Source organism: Carassius gibelio, chromosome B8 (genome assembly GCF_023724105.1).
Source record: "Carassius gibelio isolate Cgi1373 ecotype wild population from Czech Republic chromosome B8, carGib1.2-hapl.c, whole genome shotgun sequence".
In the NCBI taxonomy this organism is placed as follows: domain Eukaryota; kingdom Metazoa; phylum Chordata; class Actinopteri; order Cypriniformes; family Cyprinidae; genus Carassius; species Carassius gibelio.
The window spans coordinates 25,832,345-25,845,421 of record NC_068403.1 but is presented as its reverse complement, the minus strand read 5'-3'; the positions used below and the strand labels follow the sequence as shown (position 1 = coordinate 25,845,421).

At 36.0% G+C, this 13,077-nt stretch overlaps 1 protein-coding gene across 2 annotated transcripts in view; it reads right to left on the bottom strand.

Moving 5' to 3' along the window:
• LOC127963746 (glutamine--fructose-6-phosphate aminotransferase [isomerizing] 1) overlaps positions 1-11,833 on the bottom strand; it is a 37,420-nt gene extending 25,587 nt beyond the window's left edge. The window contains exons 1-9 of one of the 2 annotated variants that reach the window (XM_052563812.1): positions 11,762-11,833; positions 7,015-7,230; positions 6,001-6,126; positions 5,834-5,892; positions 5,615-5,749; positions 5,470-5,531; positions 4,260-4,339; positions 3,707-3,815; positions 3,379-3,542 (exon numbers count right to left, since the gene is read on the bottom strand). In XM_052563812.1, the coding sequence (XP_052419772.1) occupies positions 3,379-3,542; positions 3,707-3,815; positions 4,260-4,339; positions 5,470-5,531; positions 5,615-5,749; positions 5,834-5,892; positions 6,001-6,126; positions 7,015-7,230; positions 11,762-11,768 (958 nt within the window). In that variant the 5' untranslated portion in view covers positions 11,769-11,833. The remainder of the gene's footprint in view (positions 1-3,378; positions 3,543-3,706; positions 3,816-4,259; positions 4,340-5,469; positions 5,532-5,614; positions 5,750-5,833; positions 5,893-6,000; positions 6,127-7,014; positions 7,231-11,761) is intronic. The other variant, XM_052563813.1, reaches the window with a different exon arrangement.
• Between the last annotated feature and the right edge of the window lie 1,244 nt (positions 11,834-13,077).

Here is a 13,077-nt window from a genome sequence, read left to right as displayed (position 1 = left end):
GAAGAGAACACTTTTTGTATACAAAGAAAACAAAAATAATGACTTCATTCAAATATTTGTTTCCTCTGTGTCCCTCTACATCTCCGAAGTGCCATTTTAGAGAATATCTGCAGGACACAAACTGCGTACGCTATTCTGTGTTAGCCGTGACACGAGGTTCTTGCGTTCAGCAGATATTCTCCAAAATGGCACTATGGTATTCGCAATGCTTTTACGGGGTTGGAACAACATGGAGGTAATTGATTAACGACAAAAATGTTCATTTCGTGGTGGAGTGTCCCTTTAAAAATGATGCAGAATGAAATAAAGCACCTCCTACAGTTTCTCTACCACAGAAAAGTTATCTTCGAGAAGGCACTAAAACTCCCTCAAAACAGCAAAGACTAACTAAAATTCCAGGTAGGGTTGGGAATCGTTAGAAATTTTCCGGTTCCGATTCCGGTTCCACCTAACGGTTCCGGTTCTGATTTCGGTTCCATTAAAATCATTAAACAATTATTAAGAAATAGTGGTAAAGAAAACTGCACAATACTCAACTACTCAATGCTTAATACTGTTTGTTACTTACTGTCAACTTAATTTAAAGGTTGGCAATGTCAAAATGCAACATATATTACAGTGTAAAGATCTTCATAAGTGGGGTGGGGTGGGGTATTTTTAGACATTTTCCGGTTCAGCTTCTGGTTCCATTTAAATGAACTATTATTATGTTTTTAACTATTTTAGCTTAGTAAAAGTAAGTAGGTAGTAAGTAATGTTGAGTAATGCTAGTCCATCAATCAGCATGTGTTTCAAAGTTGATGTTTTTTACACTATCAATAACTATTTTCAAGCAGGAATAAGCTGCTAAATAGTCCCTTGAGGGCTGAGAAACTTGTTCATTTCCCTTAATTAATGAAATTTAAATGGTTAAACTTATAAACATGTATACACACTCTCCATAAAGTCCCTATTTTACAAATAATAATGCAGTCAGGAGATGGTGTGATGCAATGAGTGGTTTCCGACAGACCAGGATCTTGTCTTCATGACAAAAATATAAACTTTTTTTTTTTACACACAACAGTATTGACTGCAAAATAGACTATGTTTGACAGGTGCAATATTTGAAAATCGATAATTATTTATTTATTTTTTAAATTACATTTATATCTGAATTTATGTCAACCTATAGACTTTCAAACATCAAAATGTCATGAATTAATATACATTTGTGTACAAAATCACATATAAATATATTTTCCTATTATATTTTGCCTGGAAACGCTTCCAACACGCTTGCGTGTTGTGTGAAAAATAGGCGTCGGTTCCATTTTCTAGCATGCACTCGTTTTCCACGCGACTCGAGCCGTGGCTGAGACGCGCGTCTCACGCAGGCAGTCTGCAAGCTCTAACCTGTTAACATGGGAGCCGAATTCAAAACGGACACGCCACACAGCTGAGACGTTTGCGCCACGCATCCAGTGTGTCGCCGGCCTCAGACAAAACGATGTGCACAGTTATCAAAGGCGCGAGTGTACATACAGTCGTGGGAAACAATGTGTTCGGCAATTAAAGACGCGACAGCGCAACGAGTCTGTGGAATGTGCATTATTGGAATCAATGTGTTCAGTAATTAAAGAGGCAGGGAGGTGTGTCTGTTATTCGGTTCGTGTCATCCTTTACGGGAAACACTGAATACTCAGAACAGCGGCGCAAGGCTGCTCACAGCGCTTGGTCACGTGTTGCACAAGAACCGTTTTCAGAACCGAAACTTAGAAATTGCTCACGGTTCCGGTTCTTTTCAAAGAACAAAACCGGTTCTGTATAAGAACCGGTTTTCGGTTCCCATCCCTAATTCCAGGTCACACTTTAGTTTGGGGAGGAATTTTCACTATTGACTAACTATTAACTATGACTTTTGTCTCAAACTCACAATTTGCTGCTTATTGATAGTTAGTAAGGTAGCTGTTAAGTTTAGGATTAAGGGATCTAGAATACAGTCTTGCAGAATAAGGAACAAATGTGCGCTTTATAAGTATTAATAAACAGCTAATTATGTAGTAATATGCATGCTAATAAGCAACTTGTTAGTAGTAAGAATTAGTGCTTAAAACAAAGTGTTACCAAATTCCTTACGTGCAAAAATTTGGGGATTAGTTCATAAAAAGGGAAATGTCTGATTCTGGCAATGGGAAGTCATTATAGCTATTCGATTTGTCTGGATTGTTAATGACAGAAAAATGTGACATTGGTCCTAAAACCAGTGTTTTTCCTGAAGCCACGGCACAAATCAGCGTTTAATCGCATACAGTGGGTGTGTTATTGTTACAGCTGACATCTTTGATTCTATGTTTGGTGTATCCCAGTCATTTCTCTCTTAATGGTTTATATTGGAGAGTTGCATTGACAAGATTGTCCATAAACACCCTGAGAACTCGTTATAACCTCACAATCTTAATGTGGGTCATACTGGGTGTGGTTGGTTTACATCCAATCATCTTCGTATTTCCCCAATGACAGTTTCGTAAGCCGAATGTAATCATGTCTAACAGGCTTGTCGATTTCCAAGCAAACAGCTCTCAATAGCGGTGTTTACATGGACCCTACTCATCCGATTGTAATAGGACTAGAAGCACAATCAGAATAAAAAAAAAAAAAAGTCACATGTACACTCATATCAACCTGATCACTTTATTTAGCATTCATTTAGCGTTACACTATATTCGGATATGTCAATCAAAATTAATTCATTCTGATTGAAGCAAAAAGTAAATGTACCTAATGACGTAAAAAGAGCAACCTCAGACGTCACAGCTAAATTATGATCACCAAAAAACGCCACACTTAATTAGCATGAAGCATAAATAGATTGTGCGGGCATTTTTTTTTTCTATTTTTGCTCCGTTTTATGCCAGTTTCTGGTTATTCTCATATAAGCACATTGTTGACTATCGTAAAATGCTATTTATTTTGTTTCTATAAAGCCATGCATTTGTTAACTAACATTTTACCAATCATTCTAAAGACGGAATCACGTTCAGAACAATTTTTTCCAGCTGATAAAAGAGAAAACATTGACAGGCAATCTGAATCCTCCAAAAATGAACCGAATGTTATCAACCATTGATATGGACACTAATAAAGTTTTTGCTATAGTTATCATTCTTGGTGTGAACTTGGTCTAATCTTAGTCAAAGAGATTGACTAAGTGATATTTAAAGTGACCTACAACAGTCCTTTTTTATTTAACAGTGAATGTAAAGGATTAATCTATAATTTATTAATTTAATCACTGATTTGATTCATCTTATTGAATGTTGCTTAAGTTTCAGTAGAACCAGCACAAATGCAGTCAGTAATCATCAGAGCAGTGTATGATTATGCATCTGTCCTTACCCTTCATGATCTGCTGCAGCTCCATCTGCAGGGTCTGGATGGCACGGGCCGGGTGATCTCCTGCGGTGCGCTTGATGCGATGGATGGAAAGACGCCCGTCACGCACTGCTGCAATATCATCATCCTCCAGGAAGATGACTCGATTGGTGTGCTCGATGACAGCACTGCAGTGACATTTAAATGCCTATTCTGTTTAAATCCACTTCTTTCTTTTTGGGTTTTACCCCTTGGGCTTGTAACACAAGTGCAAACAAATTCTCTCTGCACATTATAAAAAGAAAACCAATGACGGAAGTGAATGGATGAGGCAGAACAGAAATACATGTACCTGGCATCAGATGCAAAGTAGTATTCCACGGCTTTCTCGTCCACAGGAAACAGACACGTGTCCTCGTCCATCCTGGGCAGAGTATTGCTGCTCTTTTTATCTTTACCAGCTATATCAAAGACACAAAGAAAATTATGAATCATTTTATACGCCTTTCAGTATTTGTTTTTTTACTTCATTATTGCTAACTCTAAAGAGAGAATAGATGCAAGAATGATATTTGTGACGTCAGTAAACGTTGTCGCATAGCGATTTGAGGATCATTTGATGACAGAAGCAGCCTGTGAGTAAATGACATGAAACTGGATATTGTGCATGTCTTGTGTTTGCCGCTATATGAATACTTATTAATTGGCTATCAGTTTCTACTTTTATGTCCAGGCTTCTGCCTACTTATTAAACAGATGTAGTTAGGGGCCAATGGAATTGGGGCATGTTGCAGGACAGTTTTGAACCTGTCGGAGCATTTTACAGGATATGCGCCAGTTCAGTTCTTCATGCAGTGGGAGATCAGTGTGTGTGTGTGTGTGTGTGTGTGTGTGCGTGAACTCACAGGAGCGATACAGGATGGGGATGTGATCTGTGGAAAGCTTGTGGTCACTTCTTACTCCAATCAGTAATGGACCTCCTCTCCTGGATGGATGCAAAGAAATGCATGTTAATGAGATGTTAATCCTTTTAGTTGTACGGTAATATAGACTGTTAATAGGGCTGTCCAATGATTAAAATACAGTGAACTGAAACCCTGTTATTTTCTTATTTAGCATACGTTCAGAGCATATGTAAAAGAGACAGCTGGCTAAAGAGAGCTACAGACAACAAGCACCTGTAAAGTCTGTTTACAAGCTGTTAAATGTGTTTAAACAAGATTCAATGATGGCACACTTAGCATTGTTCTCTCAGGCCAGAAGGCAATAAGTGCGTTTTATGTTTGCTGAGATTGAAGAAGGGTTGTATGTTTAAATGGAAATAGTTTGGGTGTGATATGCAAATGACTAACCTTGGGCAAATGGTCGCACGTTTAGAATACTTTAAATTCAGTAAAATTACAATAGGATTCAAAAAAAAAAAAAATGTATATATATATATATATATATATATATATATATATATATATATATATATATATATATATATATATATATATATATATATATATATATATATATATATATAAATGGTGTATAAATACAAACATGGCAATTATTAGTTAATATGACCTAATTTGTGCAAAAAACAGATACTAAGAAATGCAACAAAACATCTGGGTAAAAAAAATAAAAAGATTAACCCTCAACAGGCATTGAGGAACTTCACATTTACATGTAAAGCATATTACTTGCTGTGTTTTGATAAGAAATTTAGGTAACACATACTATTAGTTGACATTATTAAAATGCACAGTAACTAACAATCAGCCGTATGTGTTTTTTATTTCTTTTTACAGTATTTATTAATTATTATCGTTAACAGCTTTAGAATGAATCTCCATTGTTAGTTCATGTTTTATACTGTAGTTTACTAATGTTAACAAATGGAACAAGTGTCAGCTAAATCCGACCGTACAATGACCTCAAATGATTTGGCTTTTGTTAAACGCCCCCTTCTGGTTTGATGTAGAACTGTCCATAGAGAGTGACTTAAACGTCCTGCTTTCTCCTGATAGTGGAAGCTCCAACAGACTCAAACAGCTGAACTGAATGAATGCATTAATGCATTTAATCGAGCACATGTTAATGTTGACTATTTAAGGTTGAAGTTACCTGCTACCCACTGCCTCTCCCGGATAGTGCACACTTTTGAGGACCAGGGCAAAAGCTCCTTCCTAAAGTAGAGAAGATGTGTATTACCACATCATTTACATTCATTATTCCTGACCATTAGTGTGTCGACAGAAAAGGGGTTTACTAGTTGCTGGGTGACTTGCTCCACGAGGGTGGCGAAGGTGATGTCATCGCTCTCCCGGTTATCATATATGTACTTCACCAGCTTAGCGATGGTCTCGGTGTCCGTCTCCGACTCAAACTCATAGCCTTTACTCTCCTGCACACATACAAACATAAACGGTCAAAATATAAACACACGTGCTGGTTGGATAAATGCATGGAGAGATGATGTTTCACTCGCCAGAAACTTCTTCAGGTCTTTGTAGTTGGTGATGATTCCATTATGGATGACAATAAACTCTGCAAGGAAATAAAGTAATTACTACAAAATCAGAACATGCTTTTTACAGACAGGAAAGTCTGTGAAAGTAAATGTGTGTAATGAAAAGCAGGTTGTTGCTTCCAGACCGTTGTCCTTGTCAGATCTTTGCGGGTGGCTGTTGACCGGGCTAGGGACGCCATGAGTGGCCCATCGAGTGTGAGCGATTCCCAGGTGCACATCAAACTCCACATCAAGATCCACATCCTGCTGCCCTGAAGAGCAGATGAAACACTTCACATATTTCGACATTGCTAATCCTTTCCAATACCTAAACTTAATAACTACTAAAGCAGCAAATTTATTGAGGAAGAAGTGTTAATGTTTTGTTAATAGCGAGAATTCAAATAAAGTGTGATTAGATTGTAATGTTAATACCACATTTCAAATGAATAGTGACAAAATCACACTTAGGCTAGGAAAAAAAAAAACACTTTACACAAGTAAGCAAACACATCTGGGCAATGCATTTCAAGTGTGCAGTGTGTCAAAGACAAAGAAAGGGAAAAATGTTGTTTATAACATGTTGCGAGTTCTTTGAATAGTACTCTTTGTATTGGTTTAACAAAACCTTTATAGCAGATTTAATTGACTGAGGAAAAAAAAAACGTACACTTTGAAAACAGCTGAATGTGCACTTATCACTTTCAAATATATTTTCCACGGTAAAAAGAATTTCTACAAATTTAGGATTATGTCATGATATATCATTATGTTTTTGTCGCTCACAATTCAAAGCACATGAATATGATTTTTAAGGCATGTGCTATTGACCTTTAAGGACTTTGTTCCTTTAAAATATCTTCTTTAATGTTCAACCCTTTAATTGATTTTAATTAGGTAGTTCAACAAGTTTTTTTTTTTCAAGCTATTCATGTAAAGTGAAAACCGAAACTATAGTCCACAGCCCAAAAAAAAAAAACTAAGTATGTTGCAGGAATGTTGAGAATGTGACATTTAGTTGCGTTGTGTGATTGGCTCGGTGACACATATTGAAGCACATTAATATATAGTCTTGATTGTATAGTTATAAGTGTTCTCATACCGGCATATAATGTGTTTTGTGCCTAACCCGGACCTGTAAAATGACCAACGTTACTTACTATGGATTTCCTCATCCAGCGCTTTGACTTTTCCCGTTTGCTTGATCAGGTGGATGTTCTTGGAGTTTTTTTCCCATTCCTTATGGTTTCCTCCATCAATGCCCACACCGGCGGAGTCATAGCCACGGTACTCCAGGCGATGCAGACCTTTGATAAGGACCTCAAGGATCTCGCGCCGAGTGCGAGGCACGTGATAATTCAGATACGCAAAGATACCTTCAGAGAGAGAAAGACAGTTTTTCACTGCACCTTTAGCAGTTAATTCAAAAACTACAGCTGCACACACTATTCACACACTATCAATACTGTACAAAACACAACATCAGATATAGAAGCTATTATGTGCAAAAAATGTGATTGTACATTTAAACACAAAGTTACGTACAGACTAACTCATATGAGTTCTTAAATATATGTATACACACACAGTAAAAAATGAAAGCAAATTAAATGAACAACATTTACTTAATTTACAAAACACATTTCAAGCTAGCTAAATAGCCACTGCTACCAGTCTCTCTTAAAATGGTAAAACCTTTTATAAGTTTAAGGAGTTTTGCATTATAAATATATGGAATGCAAATTTAGATTCATCTGGCAATATGTAATTGAAAGTGTTTTTTTGTTTTGTTTTTTTTTCCACTATTCATTGAAATCTAAATAATAAACATACATATTACAGCATTCCTCAGCACAAGCTATTCTCCATAAAGATCACTGTACATCCATCATCCATTCAAAAATATTGTCTATCCCTTTCAGACTTTAAGTGGGTCGCATCTAAACCTGGTGTGCCTTATGCATTTAGGATACTGATAGTTTTCATGTGATGACACACACTCATAGAAAAGCCACCTGAAGGGCAAACGAAGCTTTGCTCCGCTGACCGCTAGGGCTGCACGATAAATCACATGCGATATTTAATGTGCATCTTGTCAGTATCTTGTCAAGCCGGTTCTGTAATCAGCGGTTAATCTCTGTCACCTGCGTGCTTTCACATGAAGCAGCATTAACTACACAGAGCTGTTATTCCCTGACAAGCTGCACAAAACATGCACAAAATATGATCGTGTTTTTGCGATTTATCGTGCAGCCCTACTGACCGCCAGTTATTTTTACACGGATTGCATGAAGTAGTAATGTTGTAAAAGGCAGATATTAAAAGGCGAAATTCAGTAAACACCTTATTGGTTATGTATACTTTGTAGAGGCAAGAATATGACCCCAGAATATAAACACAATGTGCAAAGTTTCACATTAAATGATTTCCCATAGAAAACCATCAGAAGGATTTGCGGATTGTGTTAATATTCCGGCCTCATCTGTTTGTCTATAAACTGTGCATCATTAATATAGTGATAACTGAAGTGGATCTTTTAATATCAATTCTGTTTTAAATATATTAATGCACTTTAAGTCTTTTTGCAATGATTTGTCACACATTTGTTTAATGATTGAAATATTTCTGCGGGTGCTTAATATGCAATTTCCATTAAATTTGAATTGCAATTAAAAACATCCAACTTATTTTGGGGTGTGTGCGGTTTGAATACAAATACAAAACAGAGCAACAAACAATCAGTAAAGAAATGAAAGACAACTTGAAGCCAAGATTGTTGATAAAGAAGTGGTCTGGTAAAGCAGACACAACCGGTTTGGCATCTTCAAGTAAACACTGAGGGAGGATACGCACTAGAAAAATGCCACTCTACATACACACTGCCACAAACAAAGATGAGATTCTATGGATGCCTTTAAACGGGTCTATGATGCTTTTTTAAAGATCAATTCTTTGTGTATTTGGTGTAAAAGAATATGTTGACATGCTTTAATGTTCAAAAAGCACATTATTTTTCAAATATTGTACATTATTATTACGCACATATTTCCACATCGTGACATAGACATGTGGGGGCGTGTTTGATTGAGACGTTTTAGGGGGGCATGTCAGAGTCGTAATTTGATAAAGAATATCTCTTTGGTTCGAGACTTTAGTGTTTGCAACTTTACAGATCTTCTTCATGCACCAAGAGCTTGTAACACTCCAAAGATAAATAAATCATTTGAATTGCGTCACATGACCCCTTTAAGAAAATTAAGAAGCCTAATGGAAAGAAGCATCCATCTGTGTTGATACACACACAGTCAGAACAAAATCAGTGATAGGGAGGAAGTGTGCATAATGACATGGGTACTACAATGTAAACATGGATTATGAGGACACTTCCTGTGTCCCCATAAAAGAAAAGGCTTTAAAAAATAATAAATTCAAAAATTGCCAGTAGTTTTCTGTAAGGGGCAGGTTTAGGGTGATGGAAAATAAAGTTTGTACAGTATAAAAACCATTACGCCTATGAAGAGTCCCAATCCAAGTGTGTGTGTGTGTGTGTGTGTGTGTGTTAGGTAGTCAAACAATGCTCTGCTTTATTAGACAGACGACCTGCTAAAATGCATAAAGGATGGATTGTGAATATAGTTTCATCACCCTACCTCCTCAAAAAATAAACCATCGAAAAAAAGATGTTCTTTAAACACAGATGTACATTACTGCTCAGCAGGTTTGGCATTGGTTTTATTTATTTACTTATTTATTTGTCTTATTCTCACCAAGACTGCATTTAATAGCAGTAAAAAAAATAGTAATATTGTGAAATCTTTTTACAACTTAGAATAGCGGTTTTATATTTTTAATATACTTTAAATTGCAATTTATTCCTGAATTTCCATCAGCCATTACTCCACTCTTCAGTGTCAAATGATCCCTTCGAAACGATTCAAATTTGCAGATTTGGTGCTCAAAATATTAATTTTATTATTATTATCATCATCATCATCAGTGGTGCACATAAGTGGTCCGCAGGTCCGCATGCACGACCCAAATAAAAAATGCGTTATATAAATATGTTCTGACAGCGCATTTGTGTACGACATGGTTGACAGCTGTTAATACACAATTACCATTTAAGATCACAGACTGTAGTATATACGTTTTATTTTAAGAAAGAAAGTAGTAGTAAATATTAGCATTTTATTTTTAAGTTTACTATAAAATAAATGTATTTGTATTTAATACTAGGACAGCCTTTTATTTTTTATAATATTATCATACACTATTATTTACTATTATTTTATAAAAAAATAAAAATAAAGTGCAATAATATTATAACTATTATTAATTCATTTTTTATAGTTATATTTAATGGGTCACGCTTTATGCAGTGTGAGGACCAAACCAAATATCCAGGGTCTCTTATGAGAACCAGGCTAAAATAAATGATGTGCACCCCTGATTATTATTATCAATATAAAAACAACTGGTCTGTGATTTTTCTTTTTCAGGTTTCTTTGATGAGAAGAACGATTTAAAGAAAATAATTTGTTTCAAGTAGAAACCCTCCGTTACATTATGAATGTATTTACTGTCATTTTTTATCAATTTAATGCATCCTTGCTGAATAATAGTATGAATTTTTAAAAAGAAAAACAATTGAACTGATCCCAAACTTAGTAGTATGAAGACTAATACTTTCGCTTTTCTGAAGAATGTAAACTATTGACTTTATTAAAAGATACTCCTTTGTGTAACATTAAATTGCCTTTTAGTTACTAAACATATTAATGGATCAAAGATGTGTAATTTTTCATGACCATTTTTCCTCCCTTTGACTAACAGAATTAAACAGGATTTCGCTGCTGTATCTTTAATATTTGAGCGAGTAAATTATACGTACATGACCTTTACAGTATGTCTACATGATGCATTGAACTCTTCTTTCCCCAAAACGAACAACGAACAGAAAACAGCATTTTCTTATTTCTGACCGTTAGAACAAATCTAATCTAAAACTTTAGCCTATAGATCACTTTGTCAGAGACAAAAAGAACAATCCCTGCTTTTCGTCAAGGCTGACGGCAAACTCCTGAAAGTCTTTATCTTAAGAAGAGGTCAAAGATTTAGCTTATCAGAAAAAAAAAACCCTTTGTGAAAAGAGCTTCCAGCTGGTCATTCTGTCTCTCTCTATCACTTCTTTACCTCGATCAGTGACACCGGATGTCTGAACCCTTCTCCACACATTTTTAAAAGCAAGTATTTATGTGTAAGTTAACCTTTAGTGTGTTTCTGTCAGAAGCAGTCAGTGTGTGACATTTACCATCAAACCAAACTTGAAACAGAGCTGTGGTCACTTTTAAATGAAATTTTGTGACTTGTTCCACTGGGGGGGAAAATCATCTTCAAATAATGGAATTATTTAATAATTCAAATAATGGAAATGCTTAATTATTAAACACTATGATAAACCAATATTTATCTTACCTAACAAGACTGCACATTGTGCTTTAATTAATTAGACCATAAAGATTTCGATCGGTGCATAATGTGGATTAATTAAATACAGAATAGTAGTAACAAGAAACGTAACCTTACCACAGTCTCAATACATAGAACTTTAATTATAAATACATTAAGGTCATGTATGTATCTAGAAAACGTCTTTTGGCATCATATCCGCTGTCGTGGCTTCGATTTATGCTTTCTAATAACGTTAAGCGACTCACACACTAACTGCAGGTTAAGACTGCTTCTGTCCGATGCTAAATGCTAGTGGATTTTCCCTCCAACGGCTTTTCTACACCACTACTTTATTCTACGTGCCTTTATTCCATGACGCCTGTAATTTAAGTAAATGGTACGTATATTATCATTGTAAATATAAAATAAAAAGGTAGTTTTCATTGGCATACTCACCACACATGTCTCCGATGCTGCTGCCAAGAGCTGTTTAGTTCCTTCCTCTGCTCGCTCGCTGTGAATCGCTGTCATTCAAAACCCGCCCACAACGCATTTTATTCGGCGAGCAGTCCACGCCTTCATCTAGACCACGCTGATTGGCTGAGACGGCTGTCAGTCATGTAGTTGCCAGCCAAAAGCGTCAGTTCAGACGTGGCAGCAGGATGCTTGTACACTGTCTCTTACTGCATATATTCAGTAAGAGTATTTACAATGGCATGATTTTGACACGGTTAACCACCAAATCCTCCTGTTAACACAATTGACAAAGGGCATCTCAGGAACCGCACTCAAGTGGTTTGAGTCTTACTTATCAAATAGGTCCTTTTAAGTATCTTGTTGGAGAGATGAGGTGTGCAAATCGCAACATCTCAGTACTGGGGTGCCTCAGGGCTCAGTTCCTGGACCACTTCTCTTCTCTGTCTACATGGCATCACTAGATTATGTCATTCAGAAACATGGCTTTTCATACCACTGCTATGCTGATAACACTCACCTATACCTCTCATTCCATCCTGATGATCCGACGGTAGCTATTTGCATCTCATATATCATTGCTCTTTTGTTGTTTTTGATTGCTTCCAATGTCCTCATTTGTAAGTTGCTTTGGATAAAATGAATAAATGTAAATGTAATTCTAGTATGAATCAAGGTCTTATCACACTTGTTTCAAAGTCAAAGAAAGATCTGTTATTTATTGATAATTGGCGACCAATATGTCTATTAAATAATGAGTATAAAATACTTGCTCCTGTGATTTTTGCTGAGAGAATTAAACCTTTGCTAGACTCAGTTACTGATCAAACATGATCAGGATTCATGAAGAATAGACACATTGCCAATAATATTAGACTAGTTTGTGGTATTTGTGATCATTCCCATCTGATTTCTGAGCAGATATATTTTATTTCTGGATTTCTACAAATCTTTGGACACTACTATTGAACCCAATTTATTTTTCCAGTCTTAAGAGGTTTGCCTGGTCTCTTATTTATAAACACAATTGCTCTCTCCACACTCGTTTTTGTATATCATAATATACTCTATAAAAACAGAACTGGTATAATAATAAAATAATTTTAGTGAGTGATCTTTTTGAAAGTGGTCTTCTGCTGTCATTTTTACAGAAGTTTAACTTTCCTGTTACACCCAGAGAATGAGCGATTGTCTTTGATGCTGTTTCTTCAGGAGTCCTTGCACTGTTTGAAGGTCTTGACAGAACTCTGTGTACTGCACCATCTCTTCGTGATCCATCCAAACAACATGAGCAAAGC